The sequence below is a fragment of the Balaenoptera physalus genome (genome assembly GCF_965194825.1).
Source record: "Balaenoptera physalus genome assembly, chromosome: 3".
Lineage (NCBI taxonomy): Eukaryota > Metazoa > Chordata > Mammalia > Artiodactyla > Balaenopteridae > Balaenoptera > Balaenoptera physalus.
The window spans coordinates 44,127,940-44,140,452 of NC_138890.1; the positions used below are offsets into that span (position 1 = coordinate 44,127,940).

The following is a 12,513-nucleotide window of genomic DNA, read 5'->3' on the forward strand; positions in this document are numbered from 1 at the left end:
CACCCTTTGCTATTTGGTAGTATCTCTTTTAATCCTGTATTTCAATCTAGGCTTGATTGTGCTTTTTTTTAACTTACCTTATTTTATCTGTTATTTATGATTTGCACTTTTATCATCTGTTTCTTCTCTTTACCCCTTTTTCTAAGACCCCTCTTCCATGTCATTCTATCCACAGTTAAATGCTGTATGTTTTCTCTCCCCAGAAATATATTTATCAGTGTTCTTACTTGAGGCAGCTGACAGTTTTATACAATATATTATGCAATTCTGAGCAAAGATTTGGGGAGATAGAAAGTGGTAGAGCTCTTGCATCCATGATGTTTTATTTAAGTATGACAAGCAGAATTATAGGAAGCATTTCAGAGCCATATACAAAGTAATCAAATCTAAGGATAATGATCTTTTGTTTGGTTTTTTCTTTTTAAATTTCTCTTATTTCTAGTAATATGTAGTATCAGTAAAGATTTAATTCTTGGATCTCAAAAGATTGAAAAAATCATTATCTTTTAAGTATAAAATTTGGGAATTATTTTCCCAGATATATGAAATTATGTGTGTAATAATTATGATATATATATATATAATAGTTATATATTAGTTATGATGAGATTTATTGGCTACTCTGCTGCCCAATCATACAACTTTTGAAATATGTTCTTTTAGTTTGTACTCATCAGCTTGGCATTATATTACTTGGAGGAGTTGTTATCAGTTGCAAATTTGGAAATTTCACTATATATTTTATATTCTAAATCATTTATAAAACTGTTAAATAACAAATTATAGCACAAATCCCTAAGAGAATCTACTTTTAATCGCTTATTATCTACAGATACAAATTTTTACACCATCCCTTTTTTTGTTTCTTTCAACTAATTTTATGTTATATTCTAAACATAAAGTCATGGTAATTGTGTTTTTCAAACTTGTTTTGTTTATTCCCATGGAAGAAAGATATCAAGTTAGTGAGGTATAATTTATCTCTTATCAGAAAAAATTTGCTCTCTTTTTTCCTAGCAACATTTATACACTAATATATTGTATAGATTTCATCAGCTTTTCAAGTGTAGAAAATAGACTCACCAAACTATAGTTCTCAAGTTCACTACTTCCAATAACAAGTTCACTACTTCCAGTAACTTGGAGTTATGTTGACTTTCCAAAAATGCTCTGGCATAGCATTTTTGGCAGAGAGACCATTTGTGTTTACTTCATCTAATATTTTCTCAGTTCTAACTTTGAGTTTCTCTAAAGTTCTTCAGTGAATGCCACCTAAGATCTTGTGATATTCATTTTGTCAATTTGGATTAGAACATTCTGTGAACTTGCCCCTGCTATGAACATGAATTAGGGTTCAGATATCTTCTTAAGGTCTTCTTTTGTAGGAAGGGAGTTTTGGGTCTCTCTGTTCTTTCGGTTGCCTTTTATACCATAATGACTATTCCATTGATTCCACTGAGTCTCTTCTTTCTGTAAAAGTAGTTTAAAAAGTCACTTAATATTGACTTTAAGATCCCTCAGATGTGACTCCTTCAATTTTCCTTTGGACCTCTTAATTTTTACTTGCATCTGACTCATACACTTTGGCTTCTCTTTTACACATTTGGACAAGCTCTTCATTTTAAAAAGATATCTTTCCCTTTTATGGGTTCTCTTTGATTTGGTCAGTTAGCCATAACAACTTTCTGGTATTTGAGACACATTTTTTCCTTCTGGGTTTTTAACATTGTCATATAAAATAACCTTCATTTTTCTATGAACTTTTTATTTATCCCTATCAGCCTTTTTTTCCTAGCCAGTGTCTGTAGTTCAAAAAATCTAATAATTTTGTCTCTCACGTTTAATCCCACATCTCAAGCTTGTCTCCTGTTTCTAGTTTCTGAAAGTACTTACAGCCTGATAGTCCAGAATACTTTTTAGATACTTTCTTTTATCGTATGTCTTTGATGCCAGTTATGCCAGCATTTTCATTTTATATTAAGTGATCAAATTTATTTATTTTAAAGGATTCTGGAAGTTTGGTAGAAGCTATATTTATTTTAGCCTGGCTTTTAAATGTCAGTTTTATATATTTAGGAATTTTCTGGTGAGATTATTTCATTTTCTACACTTTATTTCTCACACCTGAAATGGGTTTTCCTTATTACATCTAAACTCAGTTGACATCTTTCACTCTTCTGAATTCATACATTTTCTCTAAATTTTTACTTTAAAAATGTTAACTACTATTTTAATTTTTTGGTAGTAAACGTGATGTGATTTTGGCTTACCCATCTATTCTTATTTAACAGAAATAGAACAAAAAAAACCCTCCAACATTCTGATACTGATACTGTCTTGTCCCTGACTTAAGATCAATTCTAGCAAAGTTTTATATCCATAAGAAACAAAGATATGGCTTGAAAATTCCTTGAAAAGTGATGTAGCTCATTATTGTAGGTTTTCTTATGAGGCAAGGAAGGTGGAATCTTATGGTTCAAACTATAGTAAGTCTTCTTAGGTTCCTCATTACCATTTCTGTCCCCAAAGTCCCATCTTTCTTCCCAAGTCTCCATTTCCCATCTCTGTCTCTATGTCTCTGCCTCTTACTCTATTTCTCTCTGTCCTCTCCTCCTCTCTCTGCCTCTGTTTCTCTCTCCTCAGCCATATGCTCATCCACCTGTTCTTCTTTCTACCTCTATACAACTTTTTCTTGTAGAGAAATTTGGTCTGTCCTCAGTTTATGGCATTCTCTACTTCTTCCTGTTCATCCCAGTCACACAACAAAAGCCTGGTTGCGTCCTTCATCCGTTCAACACAGGCAGTAGAGTCTTCCTCTTTAGGAGTGGGTGGGAGAGATTTGTCAGAATTGTTGAAAGTTATTAATAACTTTAAATTTTTTCTTTTGTTCTTATCATATTGTACTATAGATCTAAAATTCTGCTCTGTACCTCATATAACAATTAGATAATGCTAGCTGCCTCAACACTCACCTAAACATAACGGTTTAAACAGAATCATGGTTTATTTTTTTACCCATGTAAAGTTCAAAATAAGTATTTCTGGCTTTCTTCCAAGGGATTCATGGACACAGTTTTCTTCTACCCTATGGCTCTTCCATCTTTGATATGTAGCATCCAAGTGTGCATGACCTGCAGAAGGGAAAAGAGCATGGAGGATCATGCATGAGAGTTTTTTATGGGCCAGTTTCAGAAATGGTGCATATCACTTCTTCTTACATTCCATTGGTTAGCCTGAGCCACGGGACCACTCCTAACTTCAAGGGAGGCTGGGAAATGTAACCTAGCTGTATGCTACAAGGAGAGAAACCAGATGACTGGCTGGTCTTTTCCATACTTTATCTACAGTGTGATACATTAGATCTCTGCCCTTTCCACAAGTCTTCCCTATTCACTGACAGTTTATCAGTGATGACTAGGTGTTGCAGACTTTAACCTCTTGTTTAGCAACATGAATTTTGACATTTAGGACAGCTTCATTATACTACCATATAATTCTCTATGCATCTGATTTATCTGATTTTTTACCTCAGGCCAAAATGGTGCTTGACACATGTTAGTTGCTTAGTGAATATTTGTTTAGTTAAATGAATGCATGATTTTATCACCTCATGCCTCACTGGTACCCCTTATTTTATAAAAATATCTTTGGTAGAAAAGAACATTTGTATCAGCTAAAAGATGAGTCCCTTCCTTCTTCAATAACTGAAATAATATCATTGTTCTCTACAGCTCCTATAATTTGTGCTTCCTTTGCCTAAAATGACCATACTTCTTTTCTGAGGACTAAGAGCCTCTTGTACTGTACAGGGAAAAGAAATCTGCGTCAGAGGTAGATTTTAGGAGCAGATGTCTTGAGTGCAGTGATAATTAAGTGAATAAAACAGAGATTTTACAGGTCAGCCTGGCTTCATAGTTGCATAGAGAAGGAGATTTTTCTTATACCAGATGAATGGTAGAGATTCTGTCAGCTATAGGCTTATTTGTTTGTTTTTTTCTTTCATCTAGTCATACCTTTCTTAACTATTATTAACCAGGTTCTGTGCCAGGTAATGGGGATACAAACATGAATTAAACTGTGCCTGCTCTTGAGCTCCCAGTTTTGTGATTGTGATAAGGGTGGCAGACCTGCAAATTTACACTATTTTATGATATGTGATAGATTTATAGGTTCTGAGGGAACCTGAAGAGGGAAATTATGTTCAGGAAAGGCCTAAGGCCTGTGTCTCACAGATTGGAGGGCTAGTCCATGTAACCCCATTAACTGAGAATCAGTATAGCTTCATCTACACCCTGCTCCTGTGTTGCCTCTACTTCACTGGGTCAGAGGCCAACTTGAAACAGATATACCCCTTAATTCCCTACCTCCAGGTTTAAGGGGGAGGAGGGGTAGTTATTTGACTTACCTGGAGAGAAGAAAGGAGAGGAAGGTATTACCTGGCCAAGGCTGAGAGAAGATTCACAATCCTTTTGGCCTCTGACAGAAACATTTCTAACCACAGGGTCTGTTCTTGGACTGCATCTTCTATATTAACAGAGACCTAACTGCACTGAAATAAACTAGATCATGAATCTATTGCTTTGGCTTCTCTCTGTATTTCTGTGAAAGAATTAAGTTAAATTTAGTCTAAGTGTGTCTTTTGGATAACTCAGCAACTCGGTCAGCAGTCCTCTCTTCTTCAGGATCAAAAAGATCAAATACATGATTATTTCACTTGCCTCTAAAAATTCTCCTATATCCATCATGCCCTGCTGCGATAATATTCCTTTCTTATCTGTCACAAATTGCTGACCTATGGCAAGTCTTAGTCTCACTTGGGAATTTCCTTATGTATTCACATTGAATGCAATAAAGCAAAATAATTTTAGTGTTTCTTTAGTTTTTTCCAATTAAAAAATTAAATGTCATTTATAATTTAGTTTAATATAGAGAAGTATACAAAATAAAAGAAAAATGACCCATACCACTATGATGAAACCTCTATTAATATGTAAAATAAAATTGATATATTTAGAAAATAGAAAATTCAAATAGTACCAATAGATATAAAATGAAAGTCTGGCATCCCATGGCCCTGTCCCCTCTTCCAGATGACCACCTTTTAAAAGTAACCACTATCAGTAGTTTCATATTATTTCTTTTAGAAACATTTATATATATGTACCAGCATTTGTGTGTATTTGTCTTTCACTCAATCACTCAATCATTTTATTCATTTATTTATTCATCCAAAAAATATTTTTTAAGGGCCTATTCTGTGCCAGGCAGAATTTTGAGCCCTGGGGATACAGTAGTGAACAAAACAGAAAAGGTCTCTCCTCTTATGGCACTTAGTATCTAGGTGGGAAAGAGAGACAAGAATGTAAAATAAATGAACAAGATGGCTTCAGTTTGTTCCAGATGCTAAAATAGAGTGGTGATGTTCTTAGGTAAGGTGGTTAGTGAAGGCTTCTGGTTGTACAGTTTATTAAGTTCTGCTGAAAAAAGAAAAATATGGAGTGACTCAGTTCATGCCTGACCCATGCTATTTTTATTTCTGAAGGTGAAGCTCTACCTGCCATCCAGCTGCCCCCACCTGCAGTCCAGTGCCCAAGCCCCATCACACTTTTCCAGCCGAGCATCTCCAGTACTGCCCAGGTGGCTGTCCAGGCTCCAAGTTTGCCCCTCTGTCCACCACTCCCACCCCAGTGCTTTGCTGGGCCCTCCCAAATGGACACGCATCAGCTGCATTCTGGAGCCAGTTGTTCTGTGAAGAGACCTATTCCTGTCTCTCTGGAGAGCACCAGCAGGATTCCAACTAGTGCAAATACTGCCCACGCCAGATTTGCAGCTTCTACCATCCAACCTCCCAAGGAGTATCCCAGCCTCTCCACTTGTCCCAGAAGTGCTCCAATCCCCCAAGCTCCTCCTATTCCACACTCACATGTCTGCCAGCCCCCTCCCCTTGGCCATGCAGCCACATTGTTTGGGACCCCACCGCGATTCTCTTTTCATCACCCTTACTTCCTACCTGGACCTCACTACTTCCCATCAAGGTAAATGAACAATTTATTTCCTTTCACCTAAAACTACTTATAGCTAATGAATTTTTACCTCTGAAGGCCTCTTTTATTTACTGAAAAAGGAACTTCCTCATTACTGCTTGGGATCTATATAATTTAGATTAGTGGCTAAATAGGGGCCAAGCAGTTAACATAAATACATGGAGGGGCCAGGTGAGGACTGGGGAAGCCAAGGAGAGTGCATGCCCCATCTTATGAGGCAGCGCTACTCAGTTCCAGCCTACTGTTGCCGCATGAGAATACAGGCTCCAGTGTTGTCAGATCTGATTTTCCTCTTGAAAAAATAATCAGTTATACGTGACCTTAACATCATTTAGTCAAACCCCCTTATTGTATAGAGGTGTGGTTCTGAAACTTTCATATATATATATAAACCACATGTGATCTTGTTAAAATGAAGACTCTGAGTCAGCAGGTCTGGGGTACAGTAGTTTCCTATACTGAGTTATAGTAAGCCTAATATTCTGCATGTCTAGCAAGCTCCCAAGTGATGTCAATTCTGCTGATTGTGGACCACACTTTGAGTAGCAGGGATATATGTCTGAAGTTATATAGCGTCTCAGTGCCCTTTTTAACAAACCAAAACGTTTCTTATGTAAATTACCAGTAAAGGAATTTATTTTCACAGGGAAGTATCTAGGGAAAACAAATTTGTAACTTTTCATTTTGGAGTGATAGAATTTAACTTCTTTGCAAGCATTCTAATAGAGTGGCATTAACCTCTACTTTTCAGTTGCTGTTAAGTGTGTAGACAGAGATGGTTTCTGTTGAGAATGGAGTGTTACATGTTTAACATAATCTTTTATGGTTACTTACTTAGAAAGTAAAACTACTCCCCACTTGGGTACCAAGGCCTCAAAGAACTTACGAGGTATATATTATGTTGCTTCAATTCATAATGGGATTGCTTGCTTTCAAGTCCTTAGCCCAGAACTGGAAGAAAGTGGAACTAGGGGATCAGATCAGGAAAAAGGGAGATTTTACTATTTGTGGTTTGTTTTGTTTTTCCCAATAGGCTCTTCTTTAATAGCTTTCAGAAGTCTTTTAGTTCAAGAAATCAAACTTCAAGAGACTCCTAAGGCCAGGGGTTGATAATCTCTTCTCATTGCTATTTCCTAGGATCTGAGATGTTATAGGAATTTTAGAGAATTTTACAGTGTTTTTTTTTAGTTATAAGAAGAGTGCTAAGGACATAGCTGGAATTTAATAAATGAGTAGGTTTGAGAAGATCAGCCTTAGTTAGAACCTCGAGGTCCACAAACTAAAACTGTGGAAATTTTATCTTTGTTACATAATTCATTTTGTAATACAGGAAAGACTTAGACAGTATTTACTGACATTAAAGGAGAAAAAGAGGCATCTAGAACAGGTTGTGTACCACAATCTCACTCTAGTTGTTATTGTTTTTTCTTTTTAGCATTTTGAGAACTTGGCATTTTTATCTATAAATCTCACAACAATCCTTTGTTTTAGGCATAGTAATTCCTTTACTTTTTCAGATAAAGAAACTGATCAGCTGTTAAATGGCTTTGTTAAGGTCACACAACTAGTAAATGGCAGAGCCAGTAGTCAAACTTTGATTTGCTGTCCGATTTTGAATTCCATGTTTGTTTTTTTCACTGTATCAGTAAGGCTTCTCAATATAATGGCTTCTCTTGATTGGTAGCTGTTAGTTGCTAGCAGAGAATCACATGGAAAATACATATTGTATTTTTGAATGGAAAAATCATGTAGTCAAGTAGACTTTTGGGCAGGAAATGCTTCCTTATATAATAAATAGATAAAATCATAGGAAATTTATCTTCCTTACTCATGACAAGACTTATGGGATTTGGCTGTTAATGTACAAATCATCTGATAGTTTAAAGAACATTTTGAAAAGAAACTCTGAAAAGTATGTCCTTAGAAGACAGAAACTATACCTTTGTCTTTACTACCATTATTGCTAATTAATAATAATGCTATTAAAGGAAACAAATGAAGTGAGTTGGTAGTTTTATACTGAATTTTATTTCATGTAAGAATGTCAAAGAAGTATGTCAGCTATAAACATTAAGTTGCTCCTAACTTTTGCCTGTATGTGTGTGATGATAATTTTCCCAAAGATATGGATTATCTAAGTTATGCTTGTTTAGATAGTATATTTCAGTAAAATCCAGCCTGGCTAAATAACAAAATTAATTGATTTCCTTTCAATTTTTCTATTGTCTTTTCTCACAACTAATAATAGAGTCTTCTATAAAGAATATTTCTTCCCTAATCTAATCCATTTATGTGTGGAATTATTCAACCATTTCAATACCATAATTGTAATGACTTTTGATATATATATTAAATATATACCAAATATACATATTGATATTTTGCCCTGTGTATCTAGAGTAAAAATCAAGGCGGTTAGGCAGTTTAATCAAGGAGTCACTTTATGAAACAGATGGACACTTAGAAGTGCTGATCCCTAGCTGTGAGGGCTAACATCCTCCTGCCTTCAAATATTAACCATCTTCATACTGTGCTTATTGAGATACTCTCTTTCTGTACTACATTAATTTCTTAGTTATTCTTTTCACCCCCCACCTTTTCTTCTATTCCTCCTCCTTCTGGTAGTACTTATACTTTCATATGCACAAGAGATATCTAGGATCTTCATTCTGTTGGCCATTGAGTAAATAAATGTGTTCAAAAAGTGTATTGCAGTTAGGGATATAGAAAGAATATGAATGATAAATGGGAATTTATTAGCTTGAAATGTATAAAAAATATAATCAGACATAGCTATATCTATGTATCTACTAGGGAAGGTAAGTCCAAAGAATTCTACATTTGTGGGATTATATAGCATCTTAACTGTAAAATTTTAGACAAACAGATCAAAAGTTAAAAGCAATTATCCTTAACACTTTGGTTTGGTTTGGTTTATAGACCTATTTAAGAATTTAATTGAAGTTTTGGACCTATTTTCTGTAATAATGCACATCTACATACATATACAATATTTTGCCTAATCCTTATAGAGGACAGAATTTATAGTCCCAAAACATGATAGATTTAGCTAATATGGAACACCTTCTGCTGTAACTGTCTATAAATGTTGAATTTAAATATGAACAATTTAATACCTAGCTGAAATCACAAGAAAGGAAAATAAATCCCCCTTTGTCAAAATGACAAACGAGCTGAAAACTAGTACAGTGGTCCTGGGGGTAGTTTGCAGATTCAGATAGTCTCAGCATTTATAAACTTGGGTTTTAATGCCTACATAAGGAGAGGATATGCAGTCATGACTCTGCTCAAGGTGAGGAGCTGAAACTAAAACCTCTTCATAAAGCTAAGACCTTAGAGAACTTCCCTGGTGGTGCAGTGGTTAAGAATCCGCCTGCCAATGCAGGGGACATGGGTTTGATCCCTGGTCCAGGAAGATCCCGCATGCTGCAGAGCAACTAAACCTGTGCACCGTAACTACTGAGCCTATGTTCTAGAGCCCACAAGCCACAACTACTGAGGCCACACACCACAACTACTGAAGCCTGTGTGCCTAGAGCCTGTGCTCCGTAACAAGAGAAGCCACCACAATGAGAAGCCCATGCACTGCAATGAAGAGTAGCCCCCACTCGCCACAACTAGAGAAAGCCCACACGCAGCAATGAAGACCCAATGCAGCCAAAATAAATAAATAAATAAATAACTTAAAAAAAAAAAAGCTAAGACCCTAGAAAGGCCTCTCAACCTTGATAAAGTAGTAGAAGATTTTTATCATTGACCCAGAGAAAGCACAAAGGAAAGTTGTTTTTATTCAGGGCTATATATGGAAAAAAGTCTTCTGTTAGAAATCAAAACCCTAGATTATACTGCACACTGGTTGAGAATCTGAAATCAACCTATCCACTTGATAAACTGAGAAATTAGAGATTTCCCTGGAGGTCCTGTGGTAAAGAATCCACCTTACAATGCAGGGGACATGGGTTCGATCCCTGGTTAGGGAACTAAGATCCCACATGCTGTGGGGCAACTAAGCCCACATGCCACAACTACTGAGCTCACGTGCCTCAACTAGAGACCCATGTGCCACAAAGTACAGAGCCCACGTGCTCTGAAACCTGCGTGCCACAGCTACAGAGCCCACGTGCCCTGGAGCCTGTGCACTACAACTAGAAAAGAGAAAAAACCCACACACCACAGCTAGAGAGATGCCCGTGCGCCACAACGAAAGATCCCTCATGCCTCAACAGAGATCCCACGTGCCACAACTAAGACCCGATGCAGCGCCCCCATAGAATAAATACTAAAAAATAATTTTAAAAAACTGAAAAGTTAACACAGAAATTAGTTCTTGGATGACTTACCTGGGACAACTATTCTAGAGGAACACTTCCACCATTCAAGCCACTTGGAATTTGCAAAGGGAGAAAATTGTTATTAAAGGTGAGCTTTAGAAAATTATGGAACACGAGGAAAGTATTCATTAAGAACAAGAGTCAGTAGATGCTACAAATAGGAGAATTAACACCCCAAGAATTTGAAATAACTGAAAATCAAGGAGAGACTAAAAATCAATATTTCAAATGTTTAAAGAGGACTTCTGTACCAGCCAAGATGCAGTATAAGGAACTGAATCTACCCTCATCTGAAATGATAAAAAACAGACAAAATATATGAAGATATGGTTTTCAAGACACTGTTTACCAGGCAATGAATATGAAGATCCCTGAGAGACAGAAAATAAATGATGTAAGCCTTGCAATCTAACCAGCTTACTGACCTGGAAACCGTGGCACAGTGAGGAGAAACACAAGCAGATCCTTGCTGACTCCCTGAGTTGAGGAGATGGAGCTGAGAGACCAGTGAAACCAAGTCAGTTAGAATTCTCAGGATAGAGTACTGGAGAGAAGAAAGCTGCACAGTGCAAGAACTCAGGATCTCTGCATAGGTTCCATCTTGAGTATTCAGCTGAATACTGATCAGTGTATGCTTGTGAGGAAAATTACCCAAGGCTAGTGGAAAAACTACCTGAAAATCAGAGACAACAGTTCCCAGCAATCACACCAGGCTGGAAATAGTTCCTGTTCTTACCAAACAGATTGGAAAACCTTGATGGGGTATTAAATACTTAGAGAGGCTTGTTTCAGCTAGGCCTAGACTAATAATTTTTTAATCAATTTTTATCTAAAAAATTTTATCTAAAAATTCTTAAGATCTGAAATGATCAAACTGTTTTCAAGTAATTAACTGCATCCAAAACAAAGCTCAAGGAAGGATATTAATAGAAATAGTATGATTAAAAAGATAAGTGAGAGGGAGTTTCATTTCTGGGGTGGCAGCATGAAGAGCTCTGTGAAGCTGCTCCCAAGCAAACAAGCATAACTGGTGAAAACTATTTTTAAAAACTAACCACTTAAATTCTCTGGACAGTGTCCTAAGGGCATACAGCAAATGAAGAAACATTTATTCAAGAAAACATCCTAAAACTTGGTGAGAACAGCAAGAGTCTATGACACTTGAGCCATGACAAATACCATCCCTCACTCCCACCCTCAGTTCATCTGGATGGAATGCCAACTCTGGGTGGGTATGGCCAAGAAGGTAGCTGTCACTCCCTTCAGCTCCTAATCAAGGGATACAATATCTTATGGAGAATGGTAGCATTTCTCATCCTCTCCAGCTCTTGAGTTAAAGAAACTAAGTTGATGGCGAGTGCGACCAAGAGGTTGGGGGTTCCTTTTCTTCGCTCAGCCCCTACTAACAGGATAGCCACTCATCTCTAAGGATGACAGGCAGAGAATACTGCAACCCTGAACACGCTTGACCCAGGTCACTTGTAGAAGAGATGTTCTATGCTGACAGAGGCAAGCCAAGAAGACCAGAGATTTTGCCATAAGAACAGAGAGCTCAGAAGCTTTCCCCAAAAGGAATTTGACTTTATCTGAAACAGTGTGGGGAAGTTCAAGCCTAAGGACACTCTTGAAAACAATGAGATTTTGGTGATAAGCAAATAAAAAGAGACTCCTCTTAATTGAGACCAAGAAGCTACTGTATGCCAGCTAGTACACCAAAGGGAACTAGGGAAAGAAACAGCTAAGAAGAACCCTCCTGCAGTCAGAACAAACCTCAAAGACTCCTCAAAATTTACCAGGTCTGAATTTAATTGGATCAGGCTGTGGAACAATCTCTGCCCCAAGGCATTTTGAAAATATTAGAGCAATCAGCCAGCAATTAGTGGAATCTTAACAGCTGTATGTGATAGCAAATGAGTCAGAGAGCTTAACACAAAAATCAGGGAAAGAGATAGTCAAAGAGAGTCCTGCTAAAACCGATATCATCCTAGGGTGACTGTATTCATGTCCAAATCTGTGCCCTCTAAGGAGTGACACTCAAGGTTCACACTGCAAAGGGAATAGACTTCACTAAAATAGTCTGTCCCTGGTGGTCCATTGGGTAAGACCCTGTGCTCCCA

General features: G+C 37.0%; 1 protein-coding gene and 1 long non-coding RNA gene across 2 annotated transcripts in view; one reads left to right on the forward strand and one right to left on the reverse strand.

Annotated features, from left to right (window-relative positions):
- The window catches only part of LOC309656971, a 222,452-nt gene that overhangs the window by 167,204 nt on the left and 42,735 nt on the right, over positions 1–12,513 (reverse strand). The gene's annotated exons all lie outside the window — the stretch shown is intronic.
- The window catches only part of SOX30 (SRY-box transcription factor 30), a 165,049-nt gene that overhangs the window by 131,549 nt on the left and 20,987 nt on the right, over positions 1–12,513 (forward strand). Inside the window, exon 5 of the mRNA XM_082453969.1 lies at positions 5,543–6,035. Within this exon, the coding sequence (XP_082310095.1) occupies positions 5,543–6,035 (493 nt within the window). The remainder of the gene's footprint in view (positions 1–5,542; positions 6,036–12,513) is intronic.